Source organism: Rhea pennata, chromosome 2 (genome assembly GCF_028389875.1).
Source record: "Rhea pennata isolate bPtePen1 chromosome 2, bPtePen1.pri, whole genome shotgun sequence".
In the NCBI taxonomy this organism is placed as follows: domain Eukaryota; kingdom Metazoa; phylum Chordata; class Aves; order Rheiformes; family Rheidae; genus Rhea; species Rhea pennata.
This window is the reverse complement of record NC_084664.1, coordinates 87,802,095-87,817,940: the sequence shown is the minus strand read 5'-3', so window position 1 is coordinate 87,817,940 and position 15,846 is coordinate 87,802,095. Positions and strand designations below refer to the sequence as shown.

General features: G+C 37.7%; 1 protein-coding gene across 3 annotated transcripts in view; it reads left to right on the top strand.

Moving 5' to 3' along the window:
* Positions 1-15,846, top strand: part of PIGN (phosphatidylinositol glycan anchor biosynthesis class N) — a 107,789-nt gene that overhangs the window by 19,278 nt on the left and 72,665 nt on the right. For all 3 annotated transcript variants that reach the window (XM_062569843.1, XM_062569844.1, XM_062569842.1), the window contains exons 4-7: positions 715-813; positions 5,105-5,211; positions 10,920-11,044; positions 12,281-12,411. In XM_062569843.1, the coding sequence (XP_062425827.1) occupies positions 715-813; positions 5,105-5,211; positions 10,920-11,044; positions 12,281-12,411 (462 nt within the window). The remainder of the gene's footprint in view (positions 1-714; positions 814-5,104; positions 5,212-10,919; positions 11,045-12,280; positions 12,412-15,846) is intronic.

Genomic DNA, 15,846 nt, shown 5'->3' with positions numbered 1-15,846 from the left:
AGAAATAGTTATTGCTGTGCAGTTGGTGGTTAATAATATGGAGCAAGCCCTCACATTACTGATCTGCTGTTTTGTATGCTGCTCTGCCTTATCCCAGGCCCAAACACTTGTAATGTTGTATGTTGTTTTTGGAAAGGGGAGATGAGAGGAATTATCTGATGTTGTTCAAGTTTCTAATCAAAAGGGTCTTCATTCTCAGATATAAATGTAGATTTGACAAGAATTGCTGTTAAGAGCATCTCTTTATGTATTTGTCAACTGCCTTATCATGGAAACAGAAAATCTTGAAGGTTTTATTGTGAAGGAGTGGAACATAGCTGCTGATAATATATGAATGTGTAATTTATTGCCTGAAATGTTGAAAACTGAGAACAAAGGTCAGACAACAGGGAATATAGCATTGAGAAGAATTTTAGCCTTGTAAAAGTAAACCAGCTGTGTTTTTTGTCTGTTTGAAACCTTGCCTAAGAGGATTGGCTTAAGTTTTCAGCCCATTTCATACTGAATGAGGCACTAATTGGAAATGGGTTGAAACTGAAGTAAAACAGACCTGCTTTATGTTGTTCATTGTGAAATGATGGAGACTTTTAAATGCATTTCGTCTTAAATGCATTTCGTCAGTCGTAACAGTTGATGAAATGTTTTGGTAACTCCACTGAAGTGTGTGTGTGTATGTATGTATGCATGCTGGGTGTTACTGTTTTTCTTTACCAGGTTGGAAGGAGAATCCAGTGGAATTTGACTCAGTTTTCAATGAGAGTAAATATACTTGGAGCTGGGGAAGCCCAGATATTTTGCCAATGTTTGCCAAAGGTAAGACTTAAATTTTGTGATATCCGTATCTATCACTCATCCATTCCAATAGGCCTCACCTAATTCTATTGACATACTAAAACAAAAACACAGCTATGAAGAAAAGGAACTAATGTTTTTGCTTTGGTTGAACATTAGTTTCTGTTTGCTACTGTGCAGCTAGGACTTTCCTTTCTTTTGCGTGCAGCCCACAGTGAATCAGTTGGTGGAGCTGGATCCATTTTGTGTGCCTGAGCTGGAAGACTGGTTTATTGTGGGTTGCCCCAATTCTATTTCAGAACAGTAATGTACAGAGGGAAGAACTATATTCAAGTAGGAACTGCACAGTACCATTTCTGTGGCAGAGATCTTTTTCCCCTTGTGGGCAGTGTGTTGCCGTTTTCTGTCAGCCTAGTGCACTTGATTCTTGATGAGCATGATGTGATTCTTGATCAATGTTTCAGGCATTTAGAGGGCTTCTGAGTTTAATCCCATTTTGTTCATGGAAAAATGGGGACATATGCACCATTTCCATTAATCTGAGTAAAATGGGGAGAACTGAGAGGGATATGGGTAAATACTGCTGTTATATTTAAATATTAATATTCACAAACCAGAAAAAATGATAGGGAGGATAGCACTAGATCACTAATTTTATAAAAAGTGTATATTTTTCCTCATGAGGATTCTTGAGCTTTGTCTCAGCTCTAGTCTTTTCTCTCCCCCCTCAATATTTCCCACACATGCTTTTTTTCTTTTTTTAACATTCTTGGATTGATCTTCAAAAAGTTCATAAGCTATTAAAGTATCTCCTAATAACTTATTTTTTCCCAGGACCTCTGATTGCAGCTTGTATTTGGGAATATTGTGATGGAGGCTAGATGAGGGGAGAGGTAGTACACTGCCCTTCTGCAGATTATTTACATTTTTTGGAGCCATGTGTTCTTGGGAAAATATTTGGTGAATTTAAGAATTTCCCGGAGTTCTGTCCTCTAACTAGTTTTATTTGAGTAAGAAGATAAGCAGAGGACTGGAAGTCCTCTTCTTTGGTGTTATCTGGAGAGATGTGCAAGGGTAATACCTACAGCTTTCATGTGTTTCAAAGTATGGCTTGTTCTGAGTGGGCACCAGTACTGGAACTTTAATCTCTTTTGCCTTCTGCAAAAGTCTACTTTACATGGCCCGTGACTACAATGCTTGAGAAACACTTAGTGCAGCACTGTATTTGAGAAGCAGATGCTGTCTTGGAAAAAGGATTGTAGTTTGTCATGAGAGAAAGGTGGATTAACTTTGGAGAAGATATTTCCCCTTTTCCCCTTTTCCTCTCCAGTGTAAGATTTATCTGCAAGCGGTCTATTTTTGACCATGTATAGACTAAATGAATCCACTGTTTTTATGGTAGTCTTCCAAAGAGGGATGAACAGAAGCACAGAATAGAATCAAGTATTTACAGTATCTTCCTTCCCTCTTTCTCCATTGCAAATCAGGGAGTAGTTTGCAAGACTACTTTTGGTTTTGGTTCTTTTATCATGCCAAAATGTTCAGAATTTTAATAACTATTTCACTGTTTTCATGAGATGATGAGTAAAGGGTATATAATACTTGCTGGTTTTTGGTAGGGAAAGAAGAATCCTTTATTTCTTATCATTGTCTGGGTTCTTAAGGTCCTTGTCTCACCATAAAATAAATAGATATAATATTCACTGCACATTTCAGTCAAATGGGTGTGGACTGTGTAGAGAAAATAACTGGAAATGGTTACAATTCTTTTTGCATATTAAAATACTTATATTTAAGAAACCTGGATCTGTCAAGTTTTTGGGGGGCTATGTGGTTTATTAGTGTTTTAGTCTGAGGAGAAAGTCTAAAGTATCTTCAGAACTACTATGTGTCATTTTCTAATGGTTCAATTTACTTCACCACCACGAAACTAGTGTGCTAATTCTAACTTTGTTTTTTATGACATTTTTGGACTAGAATGTATCAACTCCTAGAGAAGCTTTGTGACCTTAAAATTATCTGAAAATTATGTACTTTTATTTCTAGAATACTTTTTCATATTTTGAAGTTTTCTTCTAGACTTGCCAAAAGTTGAGATATGATCTGTCCAGTCTTGTACTGTTTTGTCATGAATTTGGACTGGGGCATAATCCAGAGTATTAAAAGCCACAGTGAAAAGAGATCTGACGCTCTTGCTTCTGCTGAGGGAGGTAAATATTAATCCTTTGCACCGCGATTGTCACTTACTCCGTGAGTTCCCATTCTCTCTGTACAAAATTAGCAGTAAGGCTAGTTTTCAGCTTTGGTCAAGGTTATTCTGGAAACACTGTGCACCTCAGTGTTTGCATTTTGATCCAAACAGACCTTTCTTCTAGTTCATTGTTCCTGCAGTATACCAGTATAGCAGAATAGCTCAGATTCCTCACTCTGCTCTGTTGTTTGGCAGTTTTCTGATATCTGAGCTCTGTTGATTCAGCATCTGACTGTCTTTATGCCTTCATTTTTTTTCCCCATCTTTTGCACATGTAAACTTTGCTAATAAAAGTCTCCCTCTGGTCTGGGCTCTGGTGATCCACAAAAAGCTTATCAGACACAGGAGGCATTGTCTACTACCTTTCAAAAGACAGAAATATGAAATATTTTAAGTGGTAGGCTTAGGCTGTGTATTCTGCTTTGTTTTTTTAATCTATTAACTATGCCAAGCACTTCAAAACTGTCCTAGGGTCACCCTATTTTGCCATCACTTTTATCTGTATCAGTGTGGAGTTTGATGTTTTTGCTCTGGAATTCAAAAGCGATAGATAGGTCCCTTTAGTGTATACTTTTCATTTGATTCTCATTTGCTGCCTTTGGTATGGAACCTCTCAAAAGATGCATCTTTTCAGGTTTCCCGTAAAATTATGGAAAAACAGTACAGCACTATGCCCTCTTAGATTATCAGTCCTTCTTGCAGTGATCATCATGGCTTATTTTTCTTCCTTTGAACTCTTTATCTGCTGAGTTGAACTCCCTAACGAATGTTTTAATGCCTTGGAGTCTTTTGTTCCTTTTCTTTCAGACTCAGAAACTGCAGTGAGTATTCAAGGTTACAAGTAGTAGTAGCATCTGGGCGATGGGGGAAGCTAGCTTTCATCTTCCTGGCCAGAAATACCTGTGTCACTTATGTGTGTTGGGACATAATCTTGGAAAAAGAGCCCTCTTAAACTGGGATACTAGTTTGCTTGCAACCCTGGAAGTCTACAAAACTGCATTATATAATTGTGATGTTGAGCAAATCAGCTACATTTTTTGGCTATCCGGTGACAGAAGAGCACTTCCCCTTTGGGAGGGTACACAGACATAATGCGAATAACATCCGCAAGCTTTAACAACTCAGCAATTGACTGAGAAATTTCATTAAGCCTACCTAATTTCAGATCTTTCTGGAATTTCAGAAGTTCACTTTCTTCTAGGTCTTCGTTTTTACTTTGCCTTTCTCTACTTTGCTGTCTTTACAGTGAGTACAGAGTGAAATTGTCTCATCTAGATGCTGTTTTTTTACATCAGTGGATCTGCTGTTGTACTTTATGCCTGAACATAGGTCTGATAGTTCTCCCTTTCATTTTTCAAGCCTGTGTTTTAAACATACAGACCTTGAATATTGTCTTTATGTAGTTTTCCATTTAATTTTCAGTACTGAGTTGCCTTCCGGGGTTGATGTGCAATGGCTAAGTTGCATCCATCCTGTTGCTTCCCTTACCTGTAGTGTATGATGACAAGGCATTGTCTTATATGATTCAGTTTAATAACTAAAGCTTAAGAGTCTAGGGTTTTAATACCATAATCTGTCTTCTATCATGTAATTACTAAATCAGTATAATAGCATGTCCTAAAATGATCCCTGTGTGATCAAATGAGACCCTGGATGCTTAGCTTCCTCTGTTAAGTTTCCCGGTGAAACTCCTTTCTTCAAAATTAAGTTCTGTGTCTGCTTTATTTGCTTTAATTGGTTTTGTTCTAAGCCTGTCTGCTTTTCCATACTTTATTTCCTCACCTGAACATAAAGGATGACATTGACTCTCATCCCTCTCAGAGATGCTGATAAGCTAATGACTTAAAACAGTATCAAGGCTTCAAAGAAGACAAATGATGGAGTAATTTAAATTAAGTGAAAATTTTTTTTTCTTTTTTCTCCTAACTTTCTCTAGATTGACATTCCTTTTTTTTTTTTTTTGCTCCTGTTCATTAATATTCATGTTATTCAATTCAGTTAAGAGAAAAGGAAGAAAACTTTTTGCTATTGTCTTGTATTCTATCTATGTTGTTTTTGCAGGTGCTAGTGGAGATCACGTTTATATGTTTTGCTACACAGCAGAAAGTGAAGATTTTGGAGCACAAGATGCGGCAAAGCTTGACACTTGGGTTTTTGATCATGTTAAGGTGAGTAAAGACTCTTATGCTGCCTGTGTATAAAAAGCACGATTGGAAGATGATGTTAATTCTGTCTTTCTCTATAGATTTGGGAAGTACAGAATTTATGAAATATCTGTCATTTGGTTTAGTTATTAAAAAAAAAATGCTTGAATTCATTATCATCCTAGTGTGCTGGAAATAAAGGAAATATTTGTCATTCAACACTGATTTTAAAACATGCACTTTTAACGTACTCTTTCTCTGAAGTTTGCATAGAATCTGAAACCCATCCTTTTAGAATATTACAGACCCTTCAAAATCTTGGATAGGATTAGCTGAAGATTTTATACTAAGTATTATGGTATAGGAGGGCAAATAAGTCTTGATAATGAAAGAGAAATGGAGAATATTCTTGACTAGCTTCTGTCAGTATTCCAGCTACTATAACTATGAAATAATTCTTATTGTGATATATGTAGTTGACTTATCTGCTATGACTTTATGCTATGCTGTGGCTAACAGGGAGGCCTGAGCTAGTTCTGTGATAAAGGCAGCTTAGGCCCTAAAGCAGCATAACTCACTCACATGATGCTGTGCTCAGCTGACTCGAGTCAGTGCTGGTCCACTGACCGTTTTTTTTTTGTTTTGTTTTTTGTTTTTTTTGTGATACCCTCACTGTATGTACTAGTATCCCAGTGCAGGTAGGTTGATTTTTTTATTATTATTATTTTCTATTATTTGTCATTGTGTTCATGTTACGCTGTGCTATCCCACTTGAACTAGATAATGAAATGTTTGTAAGTGGATATTGGCTTAACTGTTTATATCCATGGAGTGATTAGATGAGTTTTGACTTTCTGATCTCATAATAATGTTAAATACGATTTAAGTTTTAATAAAACTTCCCACAAGATCTTTGTACTGTATTAATGTAAACCAAGGGTGGGTTGCATTTTTACCAGGTTACATGTTCTAATGTGTGTGAATAATACAAATCAAATTAGGCTTTTAATTTTACTTGAATAACTGTTGTCTTAGTTATACCCTGCTGTAATTTGGAGTTGCACGGGTATTTGAGAGTGATACTATCTTTTTTTACTTCAAAAAAAACCTCACAACATTTCTCCTTTCAGATTATAATTATATGCTTACTGGTGACCTCCTCCTTGGAATCATGGTTATTATTTTAGGTACATACTTTGCCTATCTAAATTTCATACTGTTGAATGGGTGGGACTTGATTAACCTAGTCTAAAACACTGATTCCACTAATCATCACTTCTGTTGCACATCAATGATTGCTTCAGAAGCATGAAAGCTTGAGGCTGACTGAAACTGAGATCACTCTGCTATTACAGTTCCAGCAACTACACCGGTAACAATGAGAATCTGAATCTGAAGTCTGCTTTGCCTAAAATATTTTTCTCTCCCATGTAGCTTTTTTTTCTCAGATACTAAATGACATGTCATTTGACTCTAGCTCGGGCAAGGTGGTTCCTAGGTTTCTGCTTCTGCTCCAGGAAGTAAAAGACACTAAGGTCTCTCTGCTGTGTAGTCAGTAGATCCCAAGGGTAAGGAGGGCTGCTTGTGGCTTCCTCTACACAACAAGAGGACAGGAATAAAATGAGGCCTAAAGTTTGAGGCCATGAACACTGACACCCTCAAGTTGCTGTTTCACTCTCTAAGTGCTAACCAACAATAAATCAGTTGGTAAGGAGACCTGTGAACTGTTTATATTATATGGATCAAAAGCAGATTGCTTGTAAATCATGAGTGGAGAAAAGAAAATTTATGATGCTTTGTAGTTCCCCTTATGCCTGTTCATGGGACAAAGTGACCCTAGCCCTTACTTTGATCTAGACTCATTTTTTTCACCCAACTGTCCATCTTTTTTTTTGCATTTATAGGTGGGTTAAAACTCTTTACAGAATTTTATTCTGTGTTAATAGTTCGGGGATGGCTCAGAGAACCAGACGGGTGTGGAGCTGACTGAGCATTTTGGTTGGAAGTCTTCCAAAAATAATTAGGGATCTGAGCAGAATTTCCTTGATGTGGCTTAACAGTTCACAGTTAAACACCCTTTTCCTGGAGCATGCTTTGAATTTCTGCTAAAGAAAAAAATTAAATAGCAAAATACTATAAGACTAGGTTAACTATCAACAAAAACATAATTGTTTTCTTTATATGCATTTCTGATACATTAAACGAATTGTTTTTCTCAAAATATTTGACATTGAACTTTAAATTGAGGTTAAAATGATTAAAATATCCCAGGCACTTGTGAGTGTGTCAGTGTACATGCTTTAATTTCTTAAGATCATAAAATGTGGCCTTTTCCTGACTTAAATGGACATGGTGATGCAGATGGCAAACATTTCTATCTTTTTTAGAACATAGTGTTTTGTTTTCCCTTTGGTGGCCCCTTTTTGTTGGAAGGGGGCCATGCCAAGACTTCAGTCTCTCCCTTCCAGGCAGGGTAGGGATTAGAATTGAGAACTGAATGATGTTAAATGTTGAATCTCTGCAGACAGAGTGCCATGACTTGATGCTTATCTCTGCAGTTGAATTTCAAGACAAGTAGCTCTAACTAGCAGTACAGTGGTTGAATGATTTATTAAAGTACGTGTAGCAGCTTTGTGCATGAGCGTGCTCAATTGATATAAACCTGGTGTATGTATATCTGTTTATCTTGTCTTTGTACATTTAGTTTGCATCTAAAAATTGGCATAACTGTTTAAACCCTTACATGAGCACAAATCAGCATGCACTGCTTTAATCAACCAATTTAATTAAATTGTTCTGGATTTATATGTGGAGGGGCTTTATGACAGGAGCAAATTTATGTGTAATTGCTCTTTCTCCTTATGCATCTATGCAGTCAACAACAATTTATCAGCTCTATAAAAGGAAGAGGAGGCCTTTCTCTGTGGTAACAAATGGTCCCCCCAAATTTCTGTTAGACATCTGTGAAGCCTATATGTTTTTCATATTGGTAAATAATGTATGTGCTAGACCTTAGTAATCCCATTTTTTATTTTTCTTTTTGCTTTTTCCCGGTCAAGAAAGGGTATGGTAGGAAGACTTCATATGGTACTGAGGTTAGACAGTTGTAACCAAACTTTCTGTGTAATATTTTATTACTACTTGTATTATAATCAATCAACTTGTGTGTTATGACTAATCTTATTAGACTGTGTATCAATTCATATTATTTGCAAGAAAAGTGAAAAGCTGGTTGGAATTCAGGAAATGCATCACCTACTCCTCATAAAGATTTTCACTACTATGTCTTATAGTTGCAGAAAAATGTAGGTTGGAAGGAGCTTCAGAGGTCGTGCAGTCTAACCCTCTGCTTGAAGGAGGTCCAGTTAGAGCAGGTAGCTCAGGCTTTGCCCAGTCGAGTTTTGAGCATCTTCAAGGAAACTCAACAGCCTCGCTGACCATCTGTTCCAATATCTCACTACACTCATGGTTTTCCTTATCTAACTGGAATTTTATGTGTTTTGATTTGTGTCTGTTGCCTCTTGTCCTGTCATCAGGCATCTCTGAGCATTCTGGCTCCATCTTTTCCACATCTTTCCAGTAGGTTTTAGTAAGTTGTAGTTAGCAATTAGAGCTTTCTGTAGCCTTCTCTTCTCAAGACTGGAAAAAATGAATTCTCTCAGCCTGCTAATGTAAATCATGTATTCCAACCCCCAAATTGTTTTGGTGGCACTCTGCTTAAATATACAAGGGAGATAATATCACTGAACAGAGCAACTGAACGGATTAAAGGGGAAATAAAAAAAAAAAAGACAAAAAGATGTAGCCAACATACAGTGATGGCTTGTAAATTAGTGTCAAAGGGTTATAGGTTTTAAATTTTGCAGGTATCAAAAAGAAATAGTACTTAGCATGCTACAAGGACATATAAGGTTACTATTGGTAACCACTAGAGCAAGATTAAGTGCCCTTCCTGTTTGCTGCTGTCCCATTTGCCACCTCATCACCTTTATCAGCCTAAGATAACTCCTTGCAGTGAACTTCCTATTTGCTTTTTCCAGTAGACCTTTTTCAAGATGTTCTGTGGGATAAAGTTTGCTCTTTGCTCTGGGAAAAGATGCTGCATCTTAGATTACACTGTCTTTCCTTTTGTTGTCATGCTCTTAGTTATCCTGAGATTAGGCAAGCTGTTCAGACTGCTGCTGGTCTGGATTAAGATTTTTTTGGGGGTTAGGAAAATAAGGTCTCTTTGGAATGTCATGGAAACCCATCTAGTTGAAAATTTCAGGCCTTGTTTTGCTCCTGGAAAATTCTATTCATTAATTTGTCCTCAGCAGAAAAATACCTTTCTTTAAAACTTAAACTAGATCAATATTTAATTGCAGAAATTTACTATTTGTCTGTTTTGAAGTGTTGTTAGTGTACTCTGGAAGGCTTTTTCGGTCTTAAATCAAATACGTTCAGGTGGACCCCTGTGGGAAACTGAAACCTCTAAAAAAAAATAATTATATTGCTATTAAAACAATGCTAGCAGGTTTTATCTTTGTATCCTGATTTTGTATATCTCTGGACTTTAGTCATAATCTTGTTTAGAGAAGAGCTGAAGTTGAGAAGAACATAATAGCACTTGCTTATGAATGTCAGTCTGCAACTTGCGTATGTTCAGAAAAAGTCTTTGCTTTCTTGAATTTACTTTTATTAAGGTGGAATCAAGTATTACCATGATTTTCTGACAAAACTGACAACGGTGCTCTTGCTATCAACTTGATTTTCCTCTTGGTACAGTGACTTTGGTTTATATAATATATGAGCTTCAGTTCTTGAAACCACCACTGTTATCGCAAAGGTGTCTACTTGTTAGATTCCGTTCTCCTATTGTGCCAAAAATAGATCACTGTGTCTACTAACGTTTTTCATAGACTGCTGCATGAAATCCAAAGACACTTTTGTATCTCTTACTGCTAGTGAAAGCTTTTCTGGAATTCCCCCCCCCCCCCCAATCCTACCCAACTTTGTTTCCTTGGGCAGTACTGTTATTAGGGAGATTATGCTGAAGTAGCTGCCTGCCTGCATCTTGTGTTGCTGTAATGTGGTTAGTCTACAACAGAAGCTGTGGCCATGTCAAGACTTATTCAATCTGAGGGGGAAATGCCCCCTGGCATTAGCCTCAGGGATGCTTAAGTAGGACATGTGCAAAGCAGATATATGTGTGTTCTGTAGTCCATGTATTTGCAAAGCATGTTTTTGTTGTTGTTCTGTTTGTTTGGTTTCTATGAATGACTTGTAGCTTGGTGCCTCAATCCTGCAGAACTTGTTTCCAAAGCAAGAGTACTTGAGAGCTTTGCTTCTAGTTTTAAATCAAGAAATTAATGGAAATGGAAAGCCATAAATGGAGCTCAGGAATGGTGCATAGCCATGATTGTGTAGGAGGCAAAGAAGAGATGATGCAGCTATCTGCTATCACTGCCTAAAGAAATTAAAAAAAAAAAAAAAAAAAAAAAACCCACAACCAAAAAAGCCCTTGAGAACTTGTGTTGGATGTCTTCAATAAGCTGAAATCTTGAGTAATCTTGAGTTGACTGTATTGTTGGTACTTATCCTCCCATAAGTAAATTGGGTAGCAATTAATTTTTCTTTCGTAAGTAATAACTGCTGGTATTGTCACATAAACAGTTGCATTTTAGTTTTAATAGGCTACCTGACATCTTATTTCATTATACTCAGTTAATATCTTGATGACTTATTCCATACAGAGCTTCTTTAATTCTTCCAGAAGTAACCAAACGTTGTACTCAGCGCTAAATGAAGAAAAAGTGGTTCTGTTCCTGCATTTGCTAGGCATAGACACAAATGGCCATGCTCATCGACCAAACTCAAGGTAATTTGAGAGACTAAATATAGGTTTCCTATTAACGTTGAATGCATAATGCTAACTTTTTTTCTAACCTGTTTTTCTTAATAGTACTACTTATCATGACAAAAACATGATGTTTGTCTTGATGAGTTTCTACAGTAGGTCATATAAGTCACTGTGACTACTCATGCTCTGAATTTTCTGAGGTTTGATGTTTTAAGGTGGTCTCTGTATAAGCGGCAAATTTTACTCTTTTTATTTGCACTTTGTAATACTTCCTCAGTCAAATCTGATTTGCAGCAGGTTGTCTTAAAGGTATGTGGGGCACTGCAGTTTTAAATGTAAAAATGGAAACGGTTCTTGAATTCTGCGTAGCAAAAACAGTAAGGTTGAATTTATGGAAAACTGTAAGCTCAGAAATAATGCTGGAATTTGCAGCACTGTTTTCGCTTTCCTAGAACACTAGCAAAAAGCAAAGTTTAGATCATTAACAGTGCGCATCATCTGTTCAACTTGACGTGTGCCATTTGAGAGTTTTTGTTTCACTTCTTCATATGCGTTAATGTAGAATTCTGTATTTTTCTCTTGCATACTTCAAAATCCCTGCCTGAATTTTTCACCACTACAAAGTGTGTGCTTGCTGCATTTCTCATGCTTTTTTTTTTTAATTACTATTTTAAAGATGCAGTTTTAAAACTGACAACACATAGCGAGCTTGGTTGAACGTTAAGCACTACCACTTTTTAAAAAAAACATACAAATTTTGATACAATTTTGAGTCTCTGTTCCCCAAAACTTTGGGGTCTGTGCTGGTTTGCAAAATATCTCAAAACAATCCCTGCACTGAAAATTCTTTATTTGCTACTCAATTACTAGCTTCAAGTAACTTTCAAAACTTACAATTTAGAGTTTCTATTTCCCAGAATTCCTTAAGCTTTGACGTTCACCTTTGTTTGCCTAATAGCTATGGGTGATTAAATTATAGTCTTCAATCAAAGACAGATCAGATTTGAAACATAAATAAGCTGTCTGAGACTATGGTTTCAGGAGCCTTAAAACTGCACTGTGACAAAGTAGTATCTTATCTGAGAATTAAAGAAGAAAGGTTTCAAATCTAGGGTACCTTTCGTTAGCTTATGGTTCTTTAAAGGATAATTCTGTCCGTAATCAAGGGACTGGGTGTGGATAACTTGTTCTACATTAAGGGCAAGAGCCACCTTGAATCTAATACTGTTTTTGTTTTGTGTTGTTTTTTAACAGAGAATACAAGGAGAATATTAGAAAAGTTGATGAAGGTATAAAAGAAATTGCTTCAATGCTTGAAAATTTTTATGGAGATGATGGAAAAACTGCATTTATTTTAACTTCCGACCATGGAATGACAGATTGGGGTGAGACATTTTAAATGCTGGTAGTTAGCTAAGCTTGTGGATGAGTATCTGATATCTGGAATAACATTAGAGCTCTGTTCCTGTAGAAGGTTTGGAGCCTCTGCTTTGATTAGGTATCCTGAGTTTTGCCCTTATGTGAGGCCTGTGTGAGTTAGGAGAGAGGTAATAGGCTGCAGGGGTCTTCACCAGCCCTGTGAAAAATGGGATGGGTATCTGGGCAGCAAAAGAGTTTACAGGGTAAACTGTAAACCCTGTAAACAGGGTTACAGGGTAAAGCTGAACTCTTTCAGCTGCTGCTAGTAGGGGAGTTGAGAGCCAGGAGAGGAGGAAAAGACCTGAATACCACTTCTATCAGAGCCTCCCTGAAGAAAGCTAGCCCGGGCAAGAGATGATTGTGTTATTTGGCTGTTAACAGCAAATTTGGGCTTGTTCAAGACTACATGAGGCAGAAATGCTTATCACTTTGTTACTCTGAAGTGCCTGGTGGAGGTGAAGGGAGTTGGAGACAAACTTTGTCTTTTTGCTTATTTTGGCCCTTAGGCCACAAGAGAGGATGGGACTGCTCTGTGATCTTTTCAGAAAAGGCTGGAGCTGAGGAGGAGGTGAAGCAGCTGAAAGCACAGGAGGGAGTGAGGCAGGTGGCTGGCCAGGCTGGTACCCACAGGGGGCACATGTGAAGGCTGTGACCGTAGTGGCCGAATGACTTGAGGCAATTTTGGCAGAACTAGATTAGGGCAGATGGGGAGCGTTTGTTGTGTTGAACTTATTTAGACAAATTCCCTCCTCCCACGAAGGAATTTTCTTAAAATTCTTGTCCTTGCATGCAGCCAATTCAAGTGGAAAACGTGTCTCCTTTAACCCCATAAAACACGAGAATACCAGTTATAAACTTAATTTTTAATTAAGTTTTAGCAAGGTTAAATTACAGCTTTATACTGCTTTCGTACAGGGAGGGAGAAGGGGGGAAAAAGAGCTTAGTGTGGTGGTGTTTGATCAGCTCAGATTTTCCCCTTATAATATTCTTGCTAGCCTTTTAACACATTGCTAGTGGCTGTGCTAAGGGGCAAGTTCATTTTTAAAACCTTGACTACCTATTTTTTAAAACATTGATTAAAACCAATAATTCTATTATTGCAAACAATAAAAAGGAAGAGCTATTTTAAAGAGCTATTTTAACAGTCCAATATGGCAGCAGTAGTGCTGTCGTAGAAGATACCCTGTGTCTGTAGCCTTTCTTGCTGGTAAGCAGAGATTAGAGAGTGTTATGGTGGGCTGTTGTTTTTCAAAGGAACATGTGTGGAGCTTGCCTAAACGTTTTAGTGGAAAAGCCCCCCCCCCCCCCAAAAAAAAAAAGACTCTATACCTCAGCTTTTGAAAGAGAAATACAGATTAAAAAGACTATAAGTAAAAGTATACTTGGGTGCTTTCTTTCAGACAGTTATCAGTAGTATTAGCCTACAAAAAAACCTTCTGGTTTCAATGATACTTGATTTTTTCTTTGTTTTTTAAACAGCATTTAAGAGGTGCTGAGTACAAATCCTGTTGCTTGTTTCAAGCAATCACTGTGATTCTGCGAAAGAAAGCTTATGCATCAGTTGCAAATCTCACCTCCACCTTTCCTCCCCTCCTAGGAAAAAAAAAAAAAAGAAACAGTTTACAAGTTGTACATGCTTCTAGCTTTGGAGATGAAATACTATGGGCAGTTTCTGAATGTACAAGAACTTGGAAGTGAAGCAAAATAAAGGAATAAATTGCCATATATAGCATTTGGTAATTCTGAATTACAAAGAAAGCTAAACTCCAGGGAGCAGTAAACCATAACAGCTTTGGTGCCTAGTGCTTGTAGAAACTTGCTGTGCTGGGTCTATCTGTAGCTATTAATTGTGATACTTTAGAACCAGGGATACTTCAGGTGTGGTCATGACAAAACTCAGGGTTATACAGTATGTGTGCTCTCCTAAACTTTTCAAAAGGATGAGATGCAGATCTTTTCTAAGAGATGAGAAAAGTATTCATTTACTTACTTATTCAAAATTGTCCTAATTACTATCTACTTACTTGTAAAACAGTCCATTTGAATATTGTTTATGTAGAGCTATCTGTGACTTACAATAAAAGATTTCAATTCCAACATACATTTTTTTTCTTCTGTATTTCAAGTATTCTTCCTTGATTTGTTTGCTTAATTTATATGATCAGAGGGAACTCAGGAGGTCCAACCTTCTGTTCTCAAAGCAGGATGACCTGAGGCCAGAGTGGGTTGTCTAGTCAGGCCTTGAAAACCTCCAAGGATGGAGCATGCACAGCCTATCTAAGCAACCTGCTCCTCTGCTCGGCTCCCCTCGTTAGGGAACAGGTTTTATGTACATCCAGTATGAATCTCCCTTGTTTCATATTATACCTGTTGTCTTTCATCCTTTCACCATGCACCACAGTGAGAGCTTGGCTCCAGCTTTTCACTAACTGCCTTCACAGGCATGGGCAGGCTGTTCTTGGGTCTCCCCTAAACTATCTCATCTCCAGGGTGCAGAAGCCCCAGTCCCTCAGGCCCTGCTTATAGGGTAAGGGCTGCGGCCTCCAACTCAAGGGTCCTCTGCCCATTTGGTTGATGTCTTTTCTTTATTGAGCGGCCCAAAACTGGATGCAAGTATCTAGAGGCCATGTCACAAGTGCTGCATAAAGGGGGAATATCCTTTTGCTTGATCTCTTGTCTGTGCTCCTGTTAATATAGCCCATGATATTGACCGTCTCTGCTGCTAGGGTGTGCTGCTGGCTCATGCTCAGCTCATCTGCCAAGGTCCTCAGGTCCTGTTCATAAGTTGGTTTGTGTGTATACATATATTTGTGTATGTACATATATGTATGGGTGTGTATGTATACACATCTGTATAGATAGATAATAATCAGATACCTGCCTTTCATCTCAATCTGCTTTTGAGTTAGTATGTAGGTTTGTGTCAATAGGTGAACAATGTTCAGCTTTGCTGTCGGTGCATCTGGAAGAGCAGCTAGGGAAAAGGTAGTGAAAACTATCCTGAGATATTCTTCTTGCAAGCTGCAGCTTTTGAAGAGGAAAGAAAAGGTAATAAGGCTATTCTCTGAGACACTGAGAACTTCCAGTCTGCCGTAATTTTCTCTGTCGCTTCCTTTTTGTTTAAAGAAGACAAAGCCTGATTTTATGCGAAGAGTGTTAATGATGTCAAAATTGACTTCAATGAGTGCAAGAGCAAGCTCAAAGGAGATGCACAGGACCCCAGCCAGCAGGCTAAAGGCTAGTTTAGTAGTCTTTTTAGTAGAGCTGTAGTTTCAGCAGCTACTGCTGTTTTTCAGTGACCGTTTCCAGAATGGGATGGACACCAGATTTCCTTCTCTGAGGGAAGAGAACGTGCTTTAAACTTGGCACAACCCAAGAACTTGTGGTTGTTGGCAAAGACC